The sequence below is a fragment of the Porites lutea genome, chromosome 11 (assembly GCF_958299795.1).
Source record: "Porites lutea chromosome 11, jaPorLute2.1, whole genome shotgun sequence".
NCBI lineage: Eukaryota > Metazoa > Cnidaria > Anthozoa > Scleractinia > Poritidae > Porites > Porites lutea.
This window is the reverse complement of record NC_133211.1, coordinates 24,645,394-24,669,821: the sequence shown is the minus strand read 5'-3', so window position 1 is coordinate 24,669,821 and position 24,428 is coordinate 24,645,394. Positions and strand designations below refer to the sequence as shown.

The following is a 24,428-nucleotide window of genomic DNA, read 5'->3' as shown; positions in this document are numbered from 1 at the left end:
AAATTTCGAACGGTTCCATGTGAACCCAAAGTGTCCGGTTAAACTTTAACGTAGCCTGAAGTGTTCACGTGCATGTGTGGACAATATGTTTATTCGAAAGTAACCATCGAGCTCTGAATCGTAGTAAACCTTAGTTTCACCATTCTTTTAAAATAAATCAAAACATGGAACTCCTTTAAAGAAATTTCAACCAAATTTAATACGAAAACTCTTTGTGCGTTTTTTTCTTTTCTTTTTTTTAGCCTCCAAAATCTTTGAAAACATTGCAGCTTGCAACTCGTGCTCTAATTGGGACACCTTCGCGAGTCTCAAAATTTGACTTTTTCGACGATTTTGCGTCCACGAATTTACCGCAGATACAAGCTAGCACTGCAGAGGGGTAAACTTGATAGACTGAAGTGTGTCATGTATAGAGCGGAAATTCAAAATAAAAAGATATAAGGCGTTAATTTCAGGGATGACGGATTTTGCTCATTTTAACGATTTTATCTTGTTTAAAATTGGAAAAGCTGCTCTATAAATAACACACAAGAGATTTCCGCCGATCATTTATTAATAAAATCAGAGTACTGTACTATTCTTTCCGCAAACTTGCACACAAAATCACAATTTCCCAATTTGGAACAACTGGACTTAAAGCATTGCCGTCAAGCGCGATCTGCCAAATAAAAAACAACCCTCCTAAATTTCCATCATTCCACAAAAATCACCTCTAAAACAAGCGAGATATAAGCGTTTTAAAAGTTGTGGCACGCCCAAAATCTTGCCTTAAAAATTTATTAATAAACTTCCCCCGTGGCCTTAAAGGTGTCGTCGTATATAGAAACAAGAGTCATTACGGCTCTTGATAGAAATTAAGTTCAAAAGTTAAAAAAGCTGGTTCACCAGAGCAATTTCAGCTCTTTGCTAACAGCCATCAAAGTGCACAGAAATAGCTGGGTGGCGAAAACTTTAAAAAAAGAGCCATACAAGTTGCAAATTAACTTTTCCAACTCATTTGATAAAACTAAATCTTTCACAGTAAATGGCTATGTTGTGTTTCAATTTCATCCTGGTTTAAATTTAATTTTCCTTTGTTTCAAACTCATTATCATACATATCATACCCAAAGAAATATTAAAATTAAACCAAGGACAAAATTGAATCACAACAGCTACAACACCCACGGTATTTGACGTATATTTCTGGATGAAACATTCCCTAACAGTTGTCTACAATATTTTTGTCCAGTGTCTAGTTCACACTTCTGTAGCCTGCATAACAGGCGATATTTTTTCGCGTTTTCCGAGCGAGCTAAGGAAAGCGGGAAGCGAGCGAGGAGCGCTAGACACGCGCGACGTCGCGTTCCCCCGTCGCGCGTGTCTAACGCTCCTCGCTCGCTTCCCGCTTTCCTTCGCTCGCTCGAAAAACGCGAAAAAAGTAACGCCTTTTATGTAGGCTAACACTTCTGCGATTTCCAAATGTAGAAGAATGAGGCCACTGATATTTTTCCTAATTGACACGCCCTGCGACACACGAGCACTCTAACGGAATAGACAGTATAATGTAACCCTACCCCTGAGTTCTAGAAAACAAACAGAAAGGAGCCGTAGTCCGTATGTCGTTTTTGATTGGGCTTCTTGCGTGAACCAGGCTAAAAGGAAACGCATTTACAGTACTAAGAGTTTTATTTTTTACTTGAGTTAAGAAGATAAAATTTCTACCAATGAGATTCTTCCAATCATCAAGCTTAACAATAACTGGAGAACACTGACATAATCAGTCAATTCTCTCTTTTGCTTTGGATATTAACAATGATATAGAAAAGCCCCATTTTCAAGTCGCTTCTCGGTCTGATTGAAAAACAACGCATTTCATGAACAGAACTCAAACCAGATTGCCTTTTCCGGGCGTCACTTTTAGCCTGCGAAAACAGACGTTTCTCCTCGCTCAGGAGAAACGTCTGTTTTCGTCTCCTGAGCGAGGAGAAAAGTCTGTTTTCGCAGGCTACGTCACTTTCGGCGTTTTTACTCAGTAAGGACTTCGAACGATCCAGCCAGTAACGAATTCGAGACCCATGTCACGTGTCATGCTTTATCACGCTTAAATATCCACCAAGCATCAGTCTCATTCAGTAACTGAGATCGAGATTTGTAAAATGAGGAATTCAAGTCCTAAAATCGTCCGTAAAAGACTTTTCTATGGAACAGAATGACTACAAACAGGGACCAGCTGCAAATATCTTTTCTCGAATTTTGATATAATGCTAAAATTTTTCTAATAAATATATATACAGTAGCTAGATGAGTAAGGAGGGTGCAGGTTTCTTGCCCGGCCACGCCTCCTTGGCATACTTCTTTTTAGGAGCTTCGACAATTGTCATTGGCGCGGCTTGCATAACCCCTCCAGTAGTTGGTATTGGTTCAGGCGCATGGTGTATTGGTACTGGAGCAAGTGTTGGTGAGGACACTTCGGGCGCTGAAGTGATTGACACGCGAGGTTTAAGCTGAGCGGTAGGAGAAGTCGGACTCGTAGGTTCAGGAACAGGCCCTGATCCTGGAAGGTTCGAGTAAAGACCTTGTGAATATGGGAAACTCTGAAGCCTTCGTGTTATGTTTTCTGTTAAACTTCCCACTGGGGAAACTGGAGTTCGCATTTTCTGTGGAAAATAAAGAGCCTTGAAGTAAAAATCTGCACTTATGAGTTCAGTTGTTGAAAAGGTGGATAGCAACATCCACTCGATAAATTGCCATACAGTGAATAAGTATAGGGAACAACAAATTGCGCTATCCAATGTATAAAGATTTAACCGGTGAATAGCATTATCCAACTTTTGAACAACTTACCGTTCGATGGACCATTCCCGCTTCACCATTTCCACATTGAACACCTCGTTTACCACCCCCCCCCCCCCCCCCCCCAAATTTTGCATAGCCATTGTTTCCAATTTTTCCTGGGTATTAAAATCGTCCCAAGAGAAGTGGAAGACAATGCTTATGCCAAATTTTGGGGGTAAACAAGATGTATTACGAGCAGTGTGAAAATCGTGAAGTTTTTTTGAATAAAGGCACCAACTCAAGGCTTGGTTTAACAAAACACAGTGACTTGTATGAAATGATTATTGTCCATCCAAGCCTTGACCTGTTTTCACTGTGTGTACTCAGTGGAGCAGAATTCCGGAAAAGTCTCCAAGATCTTCAGTTCTCTCTTTGACCATCAACTACACATTCGTCTAGGTTTAGAGTATTACTCAGAGTAAACAACTCTTCTAACAAATGCTTCATAATTGGACACGTAACAAACTTGTTTAGACCAACTCTCCATCTGTTTAATAGTTGCGCATGAACTCTTTTGTGATAGATTTAAATGTCACTTAAGCACGACGGTACACAACACTTGGTCATCATTTCAAAAACTTATTAATAACCCATAAAGAAAAAACAGAAGAAATTTATTATTAATGAGTGACTTTATATATGATAAAGACACAGACAAACTTTACGTCCAGCTTTTTAGACCAAAATAACCCAAAATCTAAATGTTAGTGCAAGAATGAGTTGATCTATATCAGAGATTTTGAAGCCATTAAAAAAACTCACAGTCGTGTATTATCAGGATAATATAATATGATGCTCTCCTGCTCGTTTTTACAACAGTACATAATGTCTGACCAAAATTTTCCCATATCCAATCCTATGATTTGAGTATACCTGCAGTCAAACATGATGACTCTCGAGACATATCAGACACAAAAAACTACCATTTTTTGGGTAAGAGTAAAGAAATTAAAAACTGATGTAGGTCCCAGAACATTTTTAGATTGGCATGACTAAAAATATGACCTGGCCAGTCAAATGGCCTTTCTAAACAGAAAAATAATCATTATCTGCAGGCTTGAAATTTAAGGCTTAAAATTTAAGCCTCAGCTTTTCAAGATTTTTCTTTACAACCAGGGTCACCACAAGTATCATGAATTTCACTCATTTGTATGCACTCCTGAAGTACATTATGATGGTTGTAAGAGCATTGAATGTACCTTGTTTGGGACTAGAATTGTTGTCTGGACCATATTTCTGAATTTGCCAACAGTTGGGTCGATATCCTCTGAAATAACAAAAAACATTGCAAATGAGACAAAGCATTGCATACATGGAAACTTTGCTAAAATAATAATTATTGCTGCCATCCCTCAGATGAGCAACACACTAATCTTTGGTTCTCCTGTGGTTCTTTGGGTGTCACGTCACAACTTACGGTAGGTGCTACAATCTGGATTTATGTTTGTCAGGATGACTAATATTTTTTTAGAAAGTAAGTCCAGTATTCTAATCATAACTTAATAACACTAATATTATTGTGCTAAGTTTTGCACATTTGAGGCAAGCACACACAGTTTCAAATTATTTTCAAACATTATAAGACTGTAAACTGGCCAATTAAGACCCAAATCACAAAGAATGCATGATATTAGGACTCGTTTGCGGTCCTCAATCCCACAAGCACAAAATGTATTAATTGACCCAATAAAAGGGTCTGTAATAACAAAATGTATATGTCAGCTTTTTGTTTATAAGATTATGTTTTACTGCCCACCAAGACTGCAACTTCTGACTCCATATCTTTATCAAAAGTATTGTCTTGAATAGGGGCCAGCGAACTCATAACAACTAGGCAGTTCAGATTACTCTTAGGGAATAAAGTATTTTATTTAGAATGTGTGCTCCTTTTCTGCTATGGAAAAAAATGCCTTTAAAAATAACACCTTATTACATGAAATTTTCACGACACATTAGGGAGTTTAAGATATGGCTACTACAGACTACGACTACGGTTAAACAAGCTACTGCGCATGATCAAAACCACGTGACTGTTCATTTTTCCTGTGTAGTCCTGCGTCTACGGTGAGTTGTTGAGCTGTTTCGCGTAGTTGCGACTACGGATAACATTTTGCTCGTATTTTGCCGTCTCGGTAATTCAATAAGCTCGTCTTTTCGTAAAAAACTTTTCAATTCACCTGCTTTAAGTGAGGGGGAAGCGAAATATGTAAGTTTTGTCTTATTGCTGCTCAGATTTACGCTTTTAATCCACTGTTGTGACTACATTTTTATCTAGCTAAGCTCATATTTAAATAAGCTTATATTCATGACGGTTATCATGAACCCATTACCAGGTAATTTACTTTCTCTTCGCACTTGAAAAGTTTCACTGTTTGTTCGAACTGATTAGTGTCTCTGACTTGTGTAACCTTTGTTTATGTGGGTTTTTGTATCGCATTTTCTGAATGAAAATGATGTAAACATCTTCGAGACAATCGAAACTCTGCATTTCAATACTTCAAACTACATCAGATCAGCAGTCGGAGAAGTCCATCTTCTAAATGTAATAAATGAGCTATTACTATTTCTGTCTATTTCTTTAATATTTGACATAAGTATTCATGGGCGAAAAAAATAAAACCTGTATAACCAAAACTTTGTTTACCAATGAAATTGCTTCCATCAGGCATGGAAGAATTTGTTCATTGTTCTAAAGATAAGATCACATGCAAAACTGACTTGCATTTTTGTGAACTGTGATGAAAACAAAAAAAATTTTTGTGTGTTGTTTCACTCTCCGCCTCTTCTCTCGTAATCTACTGTCTATAGTGCAATCTTAACGTTCTATAATTGCACGACTCAACCCAGTGCTACAAACAAAGGACAACGCTCGTCCAGCCGTAGTTCGTAGTCCGTAGTCCGTAGTCTCCGTATCTTAAACTCCCTATTAATTTCGCGAATACATACATGCATATTTATTAATCCTTAAGTGAAAAATACTATACAGGATGTTAAAAGGTAAGACAGCACAGACAGGAGTACATTTAAATGCTACATATAACCCTGGCATAAAGCTTGTTACAAGAAAATTAGATTAATATTTTATTATTATTGTCATTATCACAAAATACTTAAATAAATCAATGTATAGCTAAGGCTATCAAATTTTGCCATACAAGAAAAATCACGAAATTAAAGTGACATGAACAATAAGTGTCGCGAACATAACATGAAGAGAAATTTTAGTGACTCACATTATGCCAATAATCAAGAAAGAACGAGTTTAAATAAAGGGAATAAAAGGTCTAGTAACTGGAAGGGAAGTATTGCCACCTGTTGACCCTTATCAAGACATTTAACAAATGACTTGTGAGACTTGTATTTATGTTTCTAAACTGCATTGATACTGAGCGGCATCATTTTATCTCCATTCAGAGTCTGTAGGAAGGAATTTTCCGTGTAAATGGATGTTGTGGTCAAATGACTCAATAACAATGATTCATATACAACCATGAACTGCTTGTCGATATTGTGAAAACTGCTTTGTCGTTACTGTTGACATTTAGTCCCACTGTTGCATTTTCCTTAATTTTGCCGTTATTGTTCCTTTGATAAAGTTGTTTTATTTAATTCCAGGACATGTTAAATAACATTGCCAATGAAATGTAAATTGTAGTACTCAAAAACACGAAATTAAAATGACTCAAAATAGAAAATTTTTGCAAAATCGCTAAATTTAAGTGTCACAAAATATGCACACATCAAAATCGTGAAATAAACATGTCACAAAAATTTTGTGTAATAAGGTAATAATAATAATAATGATGATGATGATGACGATGATGATGATGATCATTATGATGTTGAAAGTGAGGATGATGATGACGGGGAAGACACTGAATTCATGACTGTATTTAAAGACATCAACATACCGAAAATCAGTGACTAAGTGAATATTTAACTACAGTTGAACCTCGATTATCCAGACTCGTGTAATCAAGAGTCCGGATAATCAAAAATGTGAATATTAATGAGACAATAATGTAAACATAGGGAATAAAGAAAACAAAATTTTATTGTGAATTTTAATTAGCTCCTACCTGCATTTATGTATGGTCTGCATGTATTATGTATTAACAAATAAAAAAGTTACTGTTTCAAGTGTTCATGTTCAAAACCGATGAAAACAGTGTTTTAAACACACGTTTGGGAGGATTACTGAACTTTTAATCATTTCCATTCTAGTAGATCACATCTAAATAATTTTCATGAAAAAAAAGAGACCTGGGAAACAAGTTCAGATAATTGAGGTTCAACTGTAACAGCAAACTGACAGAGGGCTTGAATCACTTTAGAAATCATTATTATCATTTAACTCTGTTACCTGGATTTATAATTTCTTCTCCCTCTCTAAACGCCACAGATAATGATCTTTTCCTTTTCCGTTTTAGGGATGTTACGCCTCCTAAATTATTTCCTCCTTCCTCGATGCCAAGTGATGTGATCCTTTTATTATGGGCAGTGTTGAACTCTGTTAGATCCTGTTTCCATGCAATAATAGTATTTTGCTTTAAGTAATGGTTGAAGGCATACAGTGAGAAAGAATCTTGGGACCAAATTTTAACAGCTCTTGGACATTCTCCTGCGTGGCGATACTACAGATACTACAGATCTAGATCTAAGAGCATCAACCAAATAGTGTTTGCATAATCTATTTATGATTGGCCAGTAAATAACAGTAAGATACAAGTCAATGTGAGTTGTTTCACATTCAATGCTGGTAATTGAACTGATTGGTCAATTAAGTCTCAATGTCATTGGTCCTATGTCAGTTAAGCCGTGATGTTATTGGTTGTGAAGACTCTAAATGCAATTTGTTGTATTTTGATCTGCCTCATGTCAAAATTATAACGGTCATTCATTGACAGTCATAATTATTGTCGGTTTTACAGTCATTCTATTGTTGTCAGTTTTGCTTGAGTCCATCAAACTCTGAACTTTACAAGTCAAGCAGTTTTTGCTGTCATCAATGATAATTACGATCGCAAGCAATGAACCTTGAAACTCAGAAAAACACAAAATGGATCGAAATCTACCAATCACAAATTGCAAGTTTCCTAAGAGCTCTGCTAAGAAGATTGACAGCGGCGAAGGATGCTAATGTTAGCTGGCTTTTGAACTTCACAATTCAGGTGTTTTTGAAAAGTGCAGTAAAACTATGTAAATGAATGCAGCATTAAAAAATCACTACTCACATCTAGCTCAGTATCCGATTCAGGGAGGCCTAACAGCCCTCCCTTCGAACCCTCCTCATCATCTTGCTGCATATTTTCTGACACATTCTCTGACTTCAGAGCAGTATTAGGCATTGTTGGTTTTTCTCGCAGAACATAACTTCTAGAAGATGCACCAAACCTGATCACACTATCAACCTGAACTTGAGTTGGTTTGTGTGGCTCTAACCGTATTGTCCCAATAAAAGTTCCATGTGCTGAAAAATAATTATAATGTAACAAAAACAAGACAGATGTCAGTCTCAGTCATAAAGTTACAAGATACTGTAACAGAGAAGTAAACTCTCATACAGTGACAAGTATCTGATATCTCCTTTTTTATTATCATCTCTTACGCATAAATGCCTTGACTTCTCTACAAGTAGACAAAGCCAAAAATATTCATATTGACAGTGTATTGATATCCCAAACCACTGGGGTCCACCAGCATCTTCCACAAATAGCACAGCCAATTATCTTTTAATTACAATCATAAAAGTCACAGTACTCACTGCATACACTCCTAAAACTTTGCAAAATTAAAGGTACCATGCAATAGGAAAACATTCCATCAACAGAGGACAGGTGATACTCTAAGGTCCAGTTTAAGCATTAAACTTTTCATTACTGAACCTAATTCCTTCAATTTGGTACATGAAGAGATTGATTCAATTAGGTGCGACATCTCTAATGTGGGTCAATCCATGTATTAAGTTCAAGAGGACCACACGGTAATTTTGACTGTGCAGTGATTTCGTTTCAACAGTAAAACTTTTCATGTGCTGAATCTAAAGAATAATAAACTAGTAAGCATTGTACACCATTGAACATCATGAAAATAAATTGAGTCTGACTTGTTAAGTGTAACATCTAAATCAACCCGAGAACTTATCTAATTTGGGTAGACCCAAATGGGTACATTGTGTGTTGTATTAAGTTCGGTACATGAAAAGTTCGACAATTGAACTGTGCCTAAGTTGTTGCTACATGTAATAAAAGGGTCCTTTTTATCTAATTTGGGTCAACTCAAATGATTACTAAGTTCTATACATGAGAAATTTGTTGTTTGAACTGAGCCTAAGCCACTTCATGTAATAAACAGATCATGAAGGAGAAAAGCACTGTTTTTGTAAATCCTGTCTAAGGACTCACATTTCTAACAGCCAGGCAAACTCCTAGCCATGGCCCTTATGAAAAACCATCTGGTTTATAAAAATAAAACATAACAAATGGTAATCACTTACTACTCTTGAGATCAACCAAAAAAGATCGATTGAGGTTTCTGTGGAACACCAGGGCTGCATGGACTCGTGAACAAGATGTATGTTCCAAAGAGAAATCACAAGCTTCCTTGTTTCTTCCAAACAAGTAGCAGGATTTCTGATCAATGATTAATTTCTGCCAACCAGGAAAGTTTTTGCATTAAGAACATGATCATGTTTTAAAGAATACAGTTGAACCTCCAGAAAGCAGCCACCCTCGGTATACCGGCAAGGACTGCTTAATACAGTACTTTAAAGTACATTTGTGTTCATACTGGCCAAAATTTAAGTACCAGTCTTGCCTCTTTTCTTGCAAGGTAAAACACAATTTTTTGTTAACTTTTGCATTTACACTATGTCCTTTAAAACCCAAAGAAAGATTTAATGTTCCATGAATTGATCAACAAAAGGGTATGGAGAACTCTTGGATCTCTGGTGCATCACCAGAAAATACATGCTGAAACATTTGCCTTCATTTCCACAGTCATGTGGCTTGGTTGATTTCACATTGTTTATGTTTAAAATTAATAGATTTGAACTGTAGTTTAGAATTTACGACGGAACCCACCAGGAAATTGAGAAATTTCAATTTTCAGTGGACAAAAACCTTGTACCATAATTTAAAGCATATTGCATTCTTTTTTACATTTTTTAAGGGCTAAAGATGTAATAAGTCATTTGTAAAAACACCAAAGAAAATTTCTTATGGGAGTCCAAATCTTACATCTTTTACATGAAATTTTCAGAATTTTACCTGTGTTTTCACAATTCTTGTGAAATTTAATGTTCATTATCTCAGACTACTATGATAAATTTTCTTGAGTGTTATTACAGATAACTAATTACATCTTTAGCCCTTGAAAAATGAAAAAAAGAATGCAATATTCTTGAAATTATTCTGGTACAAGGTTTTTGTCCTCTGAATATTAAAATTAGTCAATTTCCTAATGGATTTCATCTTAATTTGTAAGATTAAAGAAGCTGATTTGAACACAGTTTGATATCAAGAGAGGTGAAACTTTTGTCTTGCGAAAAAAGAATCTTGTCACGCCAGAGGGTGGGAACTTACTTTTGAGAGGTACTGTATATTTATCTTACTATTAATAGATAAGAATATCTATCTGAGGAGTAATAACATCAGCACATTTCTCATTGCCAGATGCCTAAACCTCACTCACTTTTGATCTAGCACAGAATAAGCTGCATAAACCAACTTCAATGCTTAGCAGTCTGTTCTTGTGCTATTGTTAGTTAAAGTTACTGACATGCTAAGGAAACCATGAGGTGGTAATTCTTACAGAGAAGATTAAGACACACTAACAAGCCACAAAAACAGAAATTAATTACCAACAGCCAACACAACACACAAGAGAGAGTAGACAAACAACCTGTCAGACAAATAATCCATCTTCAAAATCCATCGCAATATCACAAAATGATTTATCCGATGGATAGCACTATCCAGCTTTTGAATGACTTGGACCAGTTCCCTATATAGGCAAGGTCGTGTACCACGTGATCTCTACCTTAACAAGTCACGCAGTGCATACAGCAATTACTGCTTTAAAAATTAACAGGATGGTTTACTTCTAGATTGCATGAAACTTCTAGTGTAGCGGTGAACAGATAGTGATATGGACCTCTGCACCAGCGACCTCACAAGAACCGTTTAACTAACCAAAATATGGGCTTAAAAACCTATTTAAAGCGCTCTATATGTAGAGAGTTGATGTTTTGATTAATTTTTACCTCCACTAAAGTCGTCTGTTTCATGACATCTAAATGGAGTCCCTGAGGCGGTTTTCCTGCCCTGTTGTAAATACCGCGTTTCGTTGAGTCAAAATGTCAAACATGAAAACAAAAATTTACTAAGTCTTACCAACTAGGGACTTCATATGCAGGAGCATTCGTGGCAGAAGCAGACTGCGTCTTGTTCGCCGCCATCTTGACACGCTCGCTTATCCGCACGCTACGAGAGACTGGTACCAAGTTCATTTGGACCATATCCCGGATGAGGGGATTCCCTTGATGCCTTGGAGCGCCAACAGGACATTTTCCCGCCATATATATGAGCAAGGGCAAGGTGGTATTATTTGAAAACTTGCATTTCTTGCGAAAATGAGAGAATCCCAACGCCTTTTCCTTCGAAGTCTTATGTCCAAGCAGTTCCTTTCCGAAAAGGAAACAAGAAACATTTACCGGAAGGCCTGCAATGCGTTTGGAGGTGAGTCAAAGCGTTGCTCCAACTCGATAGTTGCTGAATCGTCGCACTCGCACCTCCTCGCTCTCTGTGACAAAGTTTTCTCCTCCTTCAACTTACATCGATTTGTTGTAGTTCTGAGAACGATAGTAGAAGATATAGAGCTTCCAGTGATTAACAGATTACAAAAAATAAGTTATAAATAGGCTGGCACGACAGTTTGACCTGTTATCGCTTTAGCGAGCGATACATGCACTCGTCGAACAGCGCATGTAGCTAGTGTTATGTATCCAAGTGATGTTAGTTTTCAGGTAGTACGTGACTTTTTAATTTTTTCAGATGACGGTGCCACTGAAAACTTCGTGAACTTTGTGGAAGCACTAAATAAAAACCTAAGATCTCTGGACATGGAGATCAGACAAGGAATTTCAGAAGATAGTGGAGCTGTGCACTATGGATTGGTAAGGACACGTCAACAAAGCAGTAATCTGGGGCGCTTTCCATTTACCAAGAAATTGCAAATGGGATGTTAATGGAACACGCATTTTCCATGCGTTCGACTAAAAAATTCCAGGTAATAAGTGGGATTTTGAAAAGGTAGGCATTCACAAGTTTTTACAAGGAATAACCAGTTCTAGGTTATTTACGGTGATATCTGTGTCACCACCTTGAATTTTGGTGACAAGAGCATGAAAGAATGGAACTTGTGTCAAATAGAACGCATTCTTCACTCAATGGACCTCTGCAAGGAAATTCCTCAAAGTTTTTGGTAAATGGAAAGCACCCTTGGTCACTCGGGCCATAGTGAGCCTACTTGATAACAGCTGTAAATGATCTTGACTTTGGGCTTAATTGAGATGACCAAGACCCTGTTTACATGGAGAAATGGTAACCTTTCCCCTCTAGAAAGGTAACCCTGCTCTATTTAGGCTGGTTTTCACTAGTGACAGAGTCGGAGTTGTAGGAGCACTTATGACCTTGTGAAAATAAAAAATCAGGGTCGTAAGCAGAGCCATAAGCGTGACAGAATTGGAGTCAGAAGAATCAGAACGTTTCCATTTCTTCTGACTCCGCTTACGTTCCGCTTATGATCTAGTGAAAACCAGATTGTCGGAGTCGGAAGCAGAAGTGGAAGGATAAACCAATCACAATGCACGTTCCCACGCTTTGTGATTGGTTTGGTTCTTCTGCTTCTGCTTCCAACTCCGACAATCTGGTTTTCACTACAGGGTGCAAAGAAAGTCAGTTTTACAGTCTGCCATTCGGGCAAGCTGTAGCTAGCATGTACTAGCCCACAAGTCATTTCAGCTAGCCCCAAAACCCTTTTTGATTAGCAGGATTGATTACCATCCTTCTGTAATTTGAATTTCCCCAAAAAATTCACTTGCCTGTCGGACAAGTTAAGAACAGAATTCACTAGCCCTAAAGCAAAATTCACTAGCCCCGGGCTGTCGGACACGACTTTCTTTGCATGCTGCACTAGATCGTAAGTGGAACTTAAGCAACGGAATCGGAACGCTGTTTTCACTAGATCATAAGCTCTACGCTTCTGATTACGACTCCGACTCCATCACTAGAGAAAACCAGCCATCAGTGGGCAACAAGAGAAGCTTCCAATATCTTACACATGTAATCTTATATTGCTATACCCATGGAGCCAGCATTCGTTTGGAATTCCACTAAGAATGAGTGGAATGCATCGAACTCAATCTTATCACATGCATTTGTAGCTGCTAACGCTCATTTTTGCATTTGACCTTCAATCAGACGCCTAAAAATCACCCGCAATCTCTGACCTCCTAGCAGGGTCAACTTTTTGCCATGTAAATGGTCAGGGTAGAGTTATGCTCCTAGTAGTCTCATGTCTTTGGTGAACAGTTTATTGCTGTAGGTGTACTAAATGATAAAAATATAGACAGTGTTCCCATTAACCATGCAAAAGCCCAAAAACTGAAAAGCTCAGTAAAATTTAAGTCCATGGCCAAAATACCTTGTTTTTCTGGCATTTCAGTTGTCTACAGCTCGGCAAGCACTGGATTACTGGTAACATCCCTGGGAATGTCAACCCTTCTTGTTTAAAAGGGAGTTACATGTCTCTTAATCTTTCAAACAGGATTACCCAGCCTGCATGTAAACAGGCCCTATGTTGCCAGATAGACAAGCAGTGTTTCGCTTTGTTTTCAGAGAAAGGGCTGTACAGAGTAAAGCAAAAAGAATTCATTAGAAAAGAAAATGTTTCATTCTGAACACAGACTTACATAAAAGCAAAAGTATTTTACGTGGTTTGGAGTCACATTTTATGACAGCAAAGCCAGAAAAACAGTTGTCAACGGTGATTAATAATGCCTGGTTGTAAAAGGTTCTGGGCTCATGAAATACATTAAATGTATTACAGTAGCATCAAGCAAGCTGGGTTTCTTAACTCCATCTCTCCCTATGCACCTAGGTGTGTTATTGTTATTGGGTAACCTATAGACAAAAAGTAAAAATAAATAAAAATACTTTAAGTATTATTGCTTGTGTAACCTTATTTGTGTTTGAAAAGAGTTAATGTGAAATACTTTATTAAAGCATGTAAATTTTTTAGTAAATGTTTTTGTCTGTTACAATATTTTTTAGGTCAATACAGCTGAGGACGAGCATTCTAAAATGGCAACTGATTTTTCACCGAATGAAATCACATTCTTCAAGAAAGTGGTAGAGTACAACAAACCTGTATTTTTTATCATAAGAGTGTAATACCACAAACAAGTCTATTGTAAGCAAGCCCTTCATATTGAAAGGCTATATTTTTACAACATAGATGGATGCGATTGTCACATCTACAGATGGCACAGTGTCCTCATTGGATGCAATGAACATCGGGGCAGACTTGGACAAAAGGATTAACATCACTCGGGCTGAGGAACTCCTGAGAAGGCTTGTTAAAGACCAATGGATGTCAGAGGTTAGTATTTCAGATTCAAACAGTGTTGGGAAATATGAAAGAAGGTAAGAGTGCCCTTTAGCTTTGATCCAACGAAGCCCATATAGCTGTCAGAGCATATTCCAGCACCTGGTATTATTACTACTACAATGTTGTTTGATGCTTTTTTTGATCCCACTGTGCCACAGAATACCTGCTAAGCACTGCTATGTATGCAGGCCACTGATAATAGTGAACTTATGCAACAGGACAGGAGAGGAAAGAAGACGGCAAATCTTGTGTAACAAGTGTGCCAATTCTGTAATTTTGTTTTGAAAAACTTTTCCACCAAACTTCATTTTACCTTCCTTTAAACAGATATTTTTGTTAAAGACTTGAAAACATAAATGTTAAATGTTAAGTAAAGATCACAACAAACACGCAATAATATTATTATTAATAGCCCTGTCACGTTTGTCACACACAAGTGTTTTGCTGTCCTCTTCTTTCTGCCATCTTTGGTATCTGCATAAAAGCTGTAATAAAATGTCCATCATTCCAATGTAATTCAATCAATCAATGCGTTCTATTTTCAAAACTAAGAGTTCGTTGTTCAGTTTTATAATCTCAATTTATTAGGTTATAACTCAATATGACACTGTCCTGTTGCAGTATACTTTTTATCTGCTGCTGACACAATGACATCATCAAGCAACAAGTTTGGTCCATTTTTGGGATTGTATTTGCAGCCGATCAAGAAATGCATTAGACAATGAATTTCAATGGCAGAAGTTTTTAAAGAGAACCTTGGCACAATTTGGACCATTAGTTTCAAAATTAAAAAATAATAAGAAAAATTGAGAAAGAGCATTTATTAATGTGTCTTACTTCACACAAGTTTGCTTCTTATGTGGGTTTTGTGTGCTTTTCTTCTCTGAAATCTATCTTTGAATTCATGTTACAGCTGTACACTAAGGCAGGCCCATAATATTATGATGAATCTGGCACTTGAACTGACCTCCCGATGGATCAAATGGTTTCAGCTCTGTACATCAATCCAGAGTTGACTTTGCTTGTGAATTTGACATCAAATTTTATTCCATTTGGCAGTAGTACTCAATGTGCTTTGTAAAATGCATTTAAGAAACAAATATGGCTATAAAGCCCCCCCCCCCCCCCCCAAAAAAAAAATAAATAAATAAATAAATAAATAAGAAGAAAATGAAGGAGTTCTTATAACAGGATATTTCTTGATTGGTCACCAAACCAGTTCTTAACCCCACCCAGCAGGGCTTAACTTGAGTGCCACACTGAGTTTTGCAAGGGTTTGCATTACATGTATTTCTAGTTCAGAATAGTGAAACACAACTTTGATATTCTGTTTTTAGTCTACTGGATCGTACTCTTTGGGACCAAGGGCCATGTTAGAGCTTCATCCATACTTGAAAAGGGTGTATGAAGATGACATAGTAGATTGCATGATGTGTCATACAATAGCTATCAAGGTTAGTAAAAGAGTGTTTTTTGGATCTAACCTAAAAGTGAACATGATCCTAACTCACATCCATCCACAAATTGATGTTATGCATGTTAACTTTGACTGTTTATTGTTTAGGGCCAGTGTTGTACTCAGTGTGATGGCAAGATTCATAAACGTTGTGCTGCTCGCTACTTTCAAGGAAGGTAAAAAACTGTCACAAATCATGCATTCAAGACCAAAATTGTCCCAAAACTTGATAACACTGGTTGGTTGAGTTATTAAACTGCCTGACTGCCTTGACTTCTTAATAATTCAGCATGGAAAAAATATCGGAACTTTAAAGCATTGAAATGTTTTCAATCATCCTGCAGAGTTCATCTTTTTTATCTTTTAGTGCCTTAACTCAACTCCACTTAACTTTCTCAAGTAGTACTTTACACGTTTTGTTGTTGTTGTTGCTTTAATTTGTTGTTTTTGTTTTTTGGGGGGAGGGAGAATACCGTAGCTCGAGTCAAAGTTCTCTGCGGTGTAACGTTCCAAGAAAGTAACCAAGTGGTTATGTGTAGGTATAAAACTATGTAACTTATTGTTGTTTTCTCTCAGGGCACAAAAAAATTGCCCCAATCCACATTGTGGTGCTGTGTGGATGCATCAGATTCCCCAATTACCAACATCACCTGCATCACAACAATTAAATGGTGAGTAAGAATTCTAATATTTAATTTATTCTTTGTGACGTTATCACTTTTCTTTACTTCATGTTGCTAAAAGAAATTTAGACTGAGTTAAACTCAAGACAATGCTGTCCGGCAGTCTCTCAGATGTGATATTCAGGCGCACACATATGGCTTTGCAGGGGCCTTTGGGTTTTTACATCTTTTCAGTTGAGGTCAGGCCTTTATGTTCACATTGCCTTGCCTTATGGTGGGCCCTTTCCCCATCAAGCTCGTGAGAGCTCAGTTGGATGCCACACATAGAGTTGTCATGGTTATTTGTTGCTCTTGGCTGAATTTCATGGCTCCACTAGCCTACGTGTAGCCACACCCTCTCCCTAAGTTTTTCCTTCTTCAGGGAGAGGGTGCAGCGACACGTAGGCTATGACTCCACCAGCCTTTCAAGCACCTCCCTCCATGCTAATCTTTTTAGATGAGTTTAAATAGAGCTTAACAGGTATTTCTTTCTGCTTTCTAGGTGAAAGTAGTGCAGGACCTTCAGGAGAGCCTGGACCATCTGGACGTCAACGCAAGAAGAAAAGATAAGACAGAATGGATAAAAATTGTGTACATACTAGAGATACAGTTACTAACAATGACATAATGAGGCTCAAAAAAATTGTTTTGGTTATACATTTAGCTGCATTGATATTTTCTGAAGATATAGTATTGGTAACACTTACACTATATGTTGACTCAAGCATTCCACAAAGGAAAAAAATAAAGTTCATGAACAGAGAAAAATAATAGTTGTTCAAATTATGTAAATTACAAGATATTCAGTTGTTGTTGTTGTTGTTTTGCATTTATACAGTTGCCTGCTTGCAATGATTATAATTTTCATTTATTTAACAATTAATGAATGAGCCTGAGTATCTCATGAAGTATTATGGAGATCGAGGAGGGTGTTACGGCCAAGGCGGATAACACCCTCTGAGATCTCCATAATAATTATTCTTCATATGATACGAATGCCTAATCCAATAATTGTTTTATTATTCATTCAAAAAAATTCCTAGTTTAAAAACATAGCTAAAAACAAGCTTACCTGCATCGATGTTAAGTTTATCTTTAATAGTTTACGTTTAGGTTTGTCCAGCTCTGCAAATATTCTCCAAATAGCAGATGTCGCCCTCCGAGTTGTCTTCTTGCTGTTTTACTATGTTTTAAGCCATTATTTCGCCTAGTTCCAGCTGTAGTTCTTACTCTTGAAATTAGTGAAGTGTCCGCCATTTTAGTTTTTACAACGAAAACAACTCAACGGTGCATTAACCTGTAGAAGGCTGCATTTTTGACGTCATTTCCTCGTTAAACACAAAATTCTTCCAAATTTGGTCATCAGTAACTGATTATGGTGAATTATGCGTGTGCTTTTAGCCAATCAGAATTGGGGAAATATTTTGAATGAATAATAATTACTTTTAGGTGACTTATAATCAGGGTTGTTGCTAAGATTTCAAGTTGCAGGGTACCGGTAAATACAACTAGTAGGCAGGGAATCAAACAGCTAGGGGTTTCTTTTGGTTATATTTTCCTTCTATTTTCCTATGAAAGTAGGCGGGGGTCACCTTCATAGTAGCTGGGGGAAATCCCTGGCCCCCCGCCTCTTAATGACAGCCCTGCTTTTAGTGATCAAAGTTACTAGTAATATTGTCATGATGATAATAAGCAAAATGAATTTAAAAAATAATTTGGTGTATTCAATATTAAGAACACATGGTCAGGCTACAGTATACTACTGAATAAGAACAACAGGGAACATAAATATAGAAGTTTGCAACAGCAAAGTGATGTAGTATCTGTATGAGCCAAACCCTAAACAGTAAACTGTGGCATTTTTTCTTTTCCAATTAGGTTTTTTATTTTCCAGCCAGACTTTTTCTTCAATATTACTATTCACAACATAAACAACTACCAAGAACAAACTGATTTTTTTTATTTCCCCTTGGAACAATATAATCCATTTCATAAATTATGTTATTATTTTTTTTGTTACAATTTACTTCAGACTAGCAGATAATATATTAAGTTAAATTTAGAGGTTACCTCTCTTCTGAAAAAACAGTAATAAATATACTTTTCTTATAATAAATTATGCTGTCTACGTTTTTCTATATTTTAAGATAAAAATCTGTTAATTAATGTGACTTCCCCTTGACTGACTCAAAAATTATCTATATCCAAGCATTAAGGGTGGCTAAGTTCCCCTCACTTCCATGAGAACTAAATGCAATTTTTTATATCAGTAACTAAATATCAACCTTTGTAAAGCAAACCCAATTATTGCACATGACAACTAAAACTGAACATATACCACCAACATTGTAGTTATGTACTGTACAGTTAGTTTTAATTATTGGAAGTTCTACTTGATATCACATTACAGCTACACCCATTCCTTCTATGGCTAATGGCAGTGGTGTAAACTCCTCCCACTTGTTACTTAAAGGATCATAACAATCAATCTGTTCTGTTTCAACATTCACGCAAGCACCGCCCATAGCATATAGTTTGTCATCAATTGCTACAACACCTGGGCTTTCACGGCGCATCAACATGGGAGGAAGTGATAGCCACCTGTTCATTCGAGGATCAAAGCACTCCACAGAATTGTGATCCTCATCATAGTCACTTCCTCCAAGGACAAAAATCTTGCCCTTTAGTACTGCTGCTCCAAAGTATCTCCTTCTGTAATTCATGGGAACACAAGCACTCCATTGATCTAGCCTTGGATCATACCTTTCAGCCGTGTTAAGTATGGATACACCATTGTCACCTCCAATGGCATAAATAGCTCCATCTAGGGTCACCATGGCAACCCCCTCTCGCATTGTGCTCATGGGTTTCATGTGAGTCCATACATCTCTGAAAAGAGGTATTAGCCTGTGGTCATTACTGGTACAATAAGGAATGAATGAAATAGTATAATAATTTAAGAATCAGGGCTGTCACTGAGGGCGTGGAACTGGGGATTTCCCCCGGTTACTATGAGGATGACCCCTGGCTACTTTCATAATTAGGAAACAAAAGAAAAATATACCCCTAAAAACATCCCCACCTACTAATATGTATATGTTACTAGCCAAAATTAAATTCAGATTAAAATTCTTTACCGTAGGTTGATTCTCAATAACCTTTGTCTCCTAGCCCTAATTGATGAATAATTAAGGCTAGGAGGCAAAGAAAATTGTGAATCAACATAAGGTAACAAATTTTAACCTGTAACATAAATACCTGGCAAGTAGAAGTCTTACTGACAGCCCTGAGAATTCTCATAAAAATGGTCTGCTTGAAAATTTGTGGAAAATTCCCAAATTATATTTTTCTGAGCAGAAAAAAAGTTTAACATTTGCATCTTCTAACCACTTGAATCAAGTGTCAGGGCAAATTCTAACAAAAGGGTGGGTGGGGCAATTATCAACAAAATGGAAAAATTAAAAGAACAAGTTATTTAAATATGCAAGCACAGGAAGAAGGAGATGACATGAACTAACTTTTTTAAACAGATTAAAGATATGAGAAGAGAAAGGGCCTGTGCAGTCTTTCTGATATCCTTGTCATCTAAAAAAGTGAGGGAAAGGGGGGAAAGTCGTAACCACTTGTTTAGTTTCTTAGTTTGGCAATGTGGGTGAGCACTTTTCAAGGAAATGGAGTGAGCTGTATGAGCAATTCTGGAAGCCCAGCCACGAGCACTAAATAACTGAGAAAGCCTTACAAGTGTAGGACAAGGCACAGAGATTCCCACAGGGTGGTGATAATCAGTGATCAAGGTAGCATCATTTGACTGCTTCTACAAAAATTCCTCTCATCTTTCCTGATCTTTTCTAATCCCAGTGATGTAGCAGCCAAAATTTGAACAAGAAAACAATATACTGAAGGATTCCAGTATTTTTAGTCAAATCATTTATCAATAAGTTGAAACCCTGAGGATTACAGCCAGCTATGTTATGCATACTCCCACCTACTTAAATCCCTTGACTTAATAGACAGAACATGGGGGAGGGGGTACACTCATAAATTTTGGATGGGTATGTGCCACTCAGTGTCTTAAACCCTGACCCTGTTTAAGAATGAGACAAATATGTGGGTTGAGTTTGTTGTTGGTTCTCTCCCTTGCTCCGAGAGGTTTTTCGCCAGGTACTCTGGTTTTCCCCTCTCCTTAAAAACCAACACTTTCAAATTCCAATTCGATCTGGAAGACACGGACGGACACATTTCAACGAGTTCCTATGAACTCCTTAGTGCTCAGTGGGTAAACAAATTACAATTTACAATTTTTTTTTTTTTTTACAAAACTGATACCGTAAAAGTATTGAAAGCCCAAACCTGAAAATTGAGGCCCAGTTCAAGGGAAAAACAAAAAGTAAGAATTTAATAGAAACTTGATTTCCTACTACCCTAAGGTAAAGTTCAATTTTAACAGGTGATTTGTTTTTCATGTAAATAGGCATTTACGCTCCTAGGCCCAGTTCCTGAAAGGCCAATTAGCACTAATCCAGGATTGAAATTTAGTTCCACTTTTTGTATTTTCCTTCCGATGCATTGCTTAGAGTAACCATTTTGTGTAATCATTTCTTTTTTTTTTCAAAGTAAAGGCACAACAGTATTTTGTAAGCTTGAGTTACACGTTCTCATGAACCCTGTGATGATACTAACTTGACTGGATCATAGCGTTCCAAACTGTTGTATTCGGAACGTGAGAAATCACTGCCTCCTGATGCATAGAGCCAACCATCCAACTCTACCAGACCAAAGGCATGTCTTCCACATGCCATGGGTTGAACGTATGTCCACTTGTCTGTAGCCTGGTGATAACATTCTACAGAGCTGAGAGCTACATCACCATCACAACCTTGAGAAATATTTAAGTATGGTGTGAATTGGTTAGTCTAAAAAATTGTTACTACCCACTGTTCAGCTAAAAAAATTCTCAAATTACGTCCAGGAAATTTTTTGGAATAGGAGTCCTACTACATTTAAAGTGTCAGCTGTTATCTTGCCCCTCAGTAAGGTAGGGCAAAGAGATAGCAGACATTTCACACTTGAGAATTGATCATGGTGATCTACATAGCTGGTAGCATTCATGTTTGGTTGACCACAAAGTTTTGAGATAAAAGCTGCAAATACCATGTGTCAAAGGGAGACACGCTAGGGGAGAGGGAGCACCTGGCAGGCGCTCCCTCCCCCCTCACGTACCTGTTGTGGAGAATAGCCTAAATAGGATAGAAATCTGAATCCCTAAGAAAGTCTTGGAACAATCTTACCTCCTGCAGCATATATATGTCCACTGTAAACTGTCACGCCCACACCATCACGATGCTTGTTCATTGGGGCCACTTCATCCCAGACACTGGTCTCAAAATTGAATCTCCTAACATTGTTGAACACTCTGTTGTGTATTTCACCACCAACAATATATATCATTGTTCCATGTGCCTTTTGCCTCGCCTGGGAGACAAAGGGCACTTTTTCTCTTCTCTCAGGTAGCAGGTGATAGTTCTTTGCTTCACTGATTAACCTCATGCAAGTATCATTACTTTCAACCAGCTTTTCACTTTCTATACAGTCAACTGAAATGATAAATAACAAGTATGCATGCAGAAACTTTCTTTTTTTTTTCTTTTGAGGTGGATGGGATTTATGGTACTATGAACTTCATCTTGGAAGTGGCAAGAGGGTTGAAGGCAAATTACCTGGAACAATTTTATAATTATTAAAAAAAATGTATATATGTAGGTGGATGGACTCACTTAGAAATTAAATTTGTAGATGATAACTGTCTGCAGCCTGTGTGTACATGTCTCATTATTTTTGTCAGATAAGGAGATAAGCACTTTTTTTTATTATTTGACAAGTCATCTGTACCCACTCCACGAAAGGTAATAATGGAACCTCTGTAGAACCTAGTCTGGCATGAACCTTTTCTGTAAATATTCGCAGTGTGGGGGTAGGTGAGGAGGCGTCATAAAAACCAATGGAATCTACTTGACATTCTTCACCCTTGCCTAACAGTTAGTCGAGGGTAAAATGATGAATTATTGTATCAGTATTATTATAGTATCAGTAGTGATATTTGAATACAATTTATTATAATTTTACAGTAACTTATTATGTCTTGATATCAATAATAGGTGTATTCGGGTCAGTGCTTAAATGTAAACAAACTATAATATTATAAGGGAACGATTTCTCATTCACTTCCTTTTCTCACTCACTTTTGCAAACAACGATGCTTTTTGTCAGTTTTCACTTTTCAAGGTCAAGTAGCAAAGAAAAGTGAAAATCTTTGTAACATCAAGCGTCACTTTTGTGGGCAAAAGGTGTAACTTCTGATCTGAAACATAATTTTTTTCAATATTTATTCAAGTCATGAGAGTTTCATTTTCCGAAGGAAATAATAATAATCGCCCAAATATAAAAAAAGAAAGATCCGATCTTTTGAAACTTTCAACTGAAATGGCTTTTTTAAATAGACTGAGAAGTTTGAAGTTCAAAAATCGATCATGTGAGAAAGCCGGAAAAGACACGTTCACTCAGGCAGGACAAAATAAACAAAATAAGTGAGTAAATTTTTTATCATTATTATTATTTTATTTTATTAATTATTTAACATAACCTCGTCATTACTTATCAGATATTAAGTGAGTTAATTCTCGCTTACCTAGAATTTTTGGCGGGAGCAACGTCAATCTGATGTCTTTAAGAAATTCCGGCAAATGTCGCCGCCTCCTTGATTCATCATGTGTAATCCATTGAATAACAGAGTCGAAAACCTCTTTTTCGCTCGCTATATCTAGGTAATCACTTTTCAACATGGCTGCAATTTGTTCGAACGTCGCCTTTAGAAATTCCTCAGACTTGATTACCTCAAGGAAGTGTTTTTCAGCGTAGCACTGGGCGGCATTTTGAAGATCAGAAAAGCCATGATGGTCGGCGAAATTACCAATTCCCAAACAGTTCGAGGGGTGCAGCTGGTTCTTCAAGAACCCGCAACACGATTCGATGACTGTTTTGAACTGTAGTAAATTCGACACGGACAAAAGGTTCTGCACATTTTTTTCCGTAATCTTTATTGACGAAGTGTAGCAAAAGTTGACTAAAAGCTCCACAGCTTCGAACTCTATACCTTTGAGGCAGACCCTTTCCTGAACACTTTCGCACATGTCCGTTGTAAACATTGAATAGAAGTAAGCACTATTGGCCGCTAAAACCACGCGGTGAGCTTTGATTTCTTCTTCATCTACAACAAGCACCACATCACAAAGTTCTTTTTTCATGTAAAGTCTCTTGAGGGTCTCCAAGACGTGGCAAGGATGAAACGAGTCCTTATAATTGAGGACTTCCACCTTTTCGTCTCTTTCCTTAGCAGCGGCCATTGCCTTTGTTTATTAATTTTCCTTCCCACAATGCATTAGAAGATACACCTGCTACCCAGGGAAAACCCGAAAATGGAAAGTTGTATTGAGGAGAGACCGGGAAGATTTTCGTTCTTTAAGAACGTAGAAACCGATCAAAAGATTATGGGTGGCCCTATATCTTAAATTTAATAATAATATTGTTATTTTTCTCAGTATGTTAGTCGTGCATTTATAGTCATATGCTTATCAGCTGAGTGCAGATGTAATTTCACTCTAAGCTTCAATATGGTTGCAACTGTTTGTTTGTTTGTAAACAAGGAAGGGCGCACAACAGACTTAAACACAGGTCGAACTGAGGGTTTTTTCGAGTGTCTATTTTTGCCGGAGATTTTTTTGGCGCGAGTGACCGCAACCGGAAACTTGGAGTACTAGTGTCGCCCCG

General features: G+C 37.3%; 3 protein-coding genes across 3 annotated transcripts; 1 reads left to right on the top strand and 2 right to left on the bottom strand.

Moving 5' to 3' along the window:
• Positions 1–1,648: 1,648 nt before the first annotated feature.
• LOC140951425 (nuclear inhibitor of protein phosphatase 1-like) lies at positions 1,649–11,285 on the bottom strand. The gene is made up of 7 exons (XM_073400675.1): positions 11,210–11,285; positions 11,080–11,140; positions 9,313–9,466; positions 8,051–8,286; positions 7,180–7,336; positions 4,016–4,083; positions 1,649–2,638 (listed from the first exon to the last, which is right to left on the bottom strand). The coding sequence occupies exons 1-7, from the start codon at positions 11,272–11,274 to the stop codon at positions 2,279–2,281; spliced, it is 1,101 nt and encodes a 366-aa protein (XP_073256776.1). The 5' UTR covers positions 11,275–11,285; the 3' UTR covers positions 1,649–2,278.
• Positions 11,286–11,390: 105 nt separating this feature from the next.
• LOC140951430 (non-structural maintenance of chromosomes element 1 homolog) lies at positions 11,391–17,571 on the top strand. Its single transcript, XM_073400682.1, has 8 exons — positions 11,391–11,554; positions 11,870–11,991; positions 14,150–14,227; positions 14,334–14,477; positions 15,824–15,940; positions 16,051–16,118; positions 16,519–16,613; positions 17,107–17,571. Exons 1-8 carry the CDS (start codon positions 11,449–11,451, stop codon positions 17,172–17,174), a joined length of 798 nt encoding a protein of 265 aa, XP_073256783.1. The 5' UTR covers positions 11,391–11,448; the 3' UTR covers positions 17,175–17,571.
• A 973-nt stretch (positions 17,572–18,544) lies between these two features.
• Positions 18,545–24,108, bottom strand: LOC140951408 (kelch-like protein 3). Its single transcript, XM_073400654.1, has 4 exons — positions 23,290–24,108; positions 21,893–22,198; positions 21,285–21,480; positions 18,545–19,493 (listed from the first exon to the last, which is right to left on the bottom strand). The coding sequence occupies exons 1-4, from the start codon at positions 24,002–24,004 to the stop codon at positions 19,004–19,006; spliced, it is 1,707 nt and encodes a 568-aa protein (XP_073256755.1). The 5' UTR covers positions 24,005–24,108; the 3' UTR covers positions 18,545–19,003.
• Between the last annotated feature and the right edge of the window lie 320 nt (positions 24,109–24,428).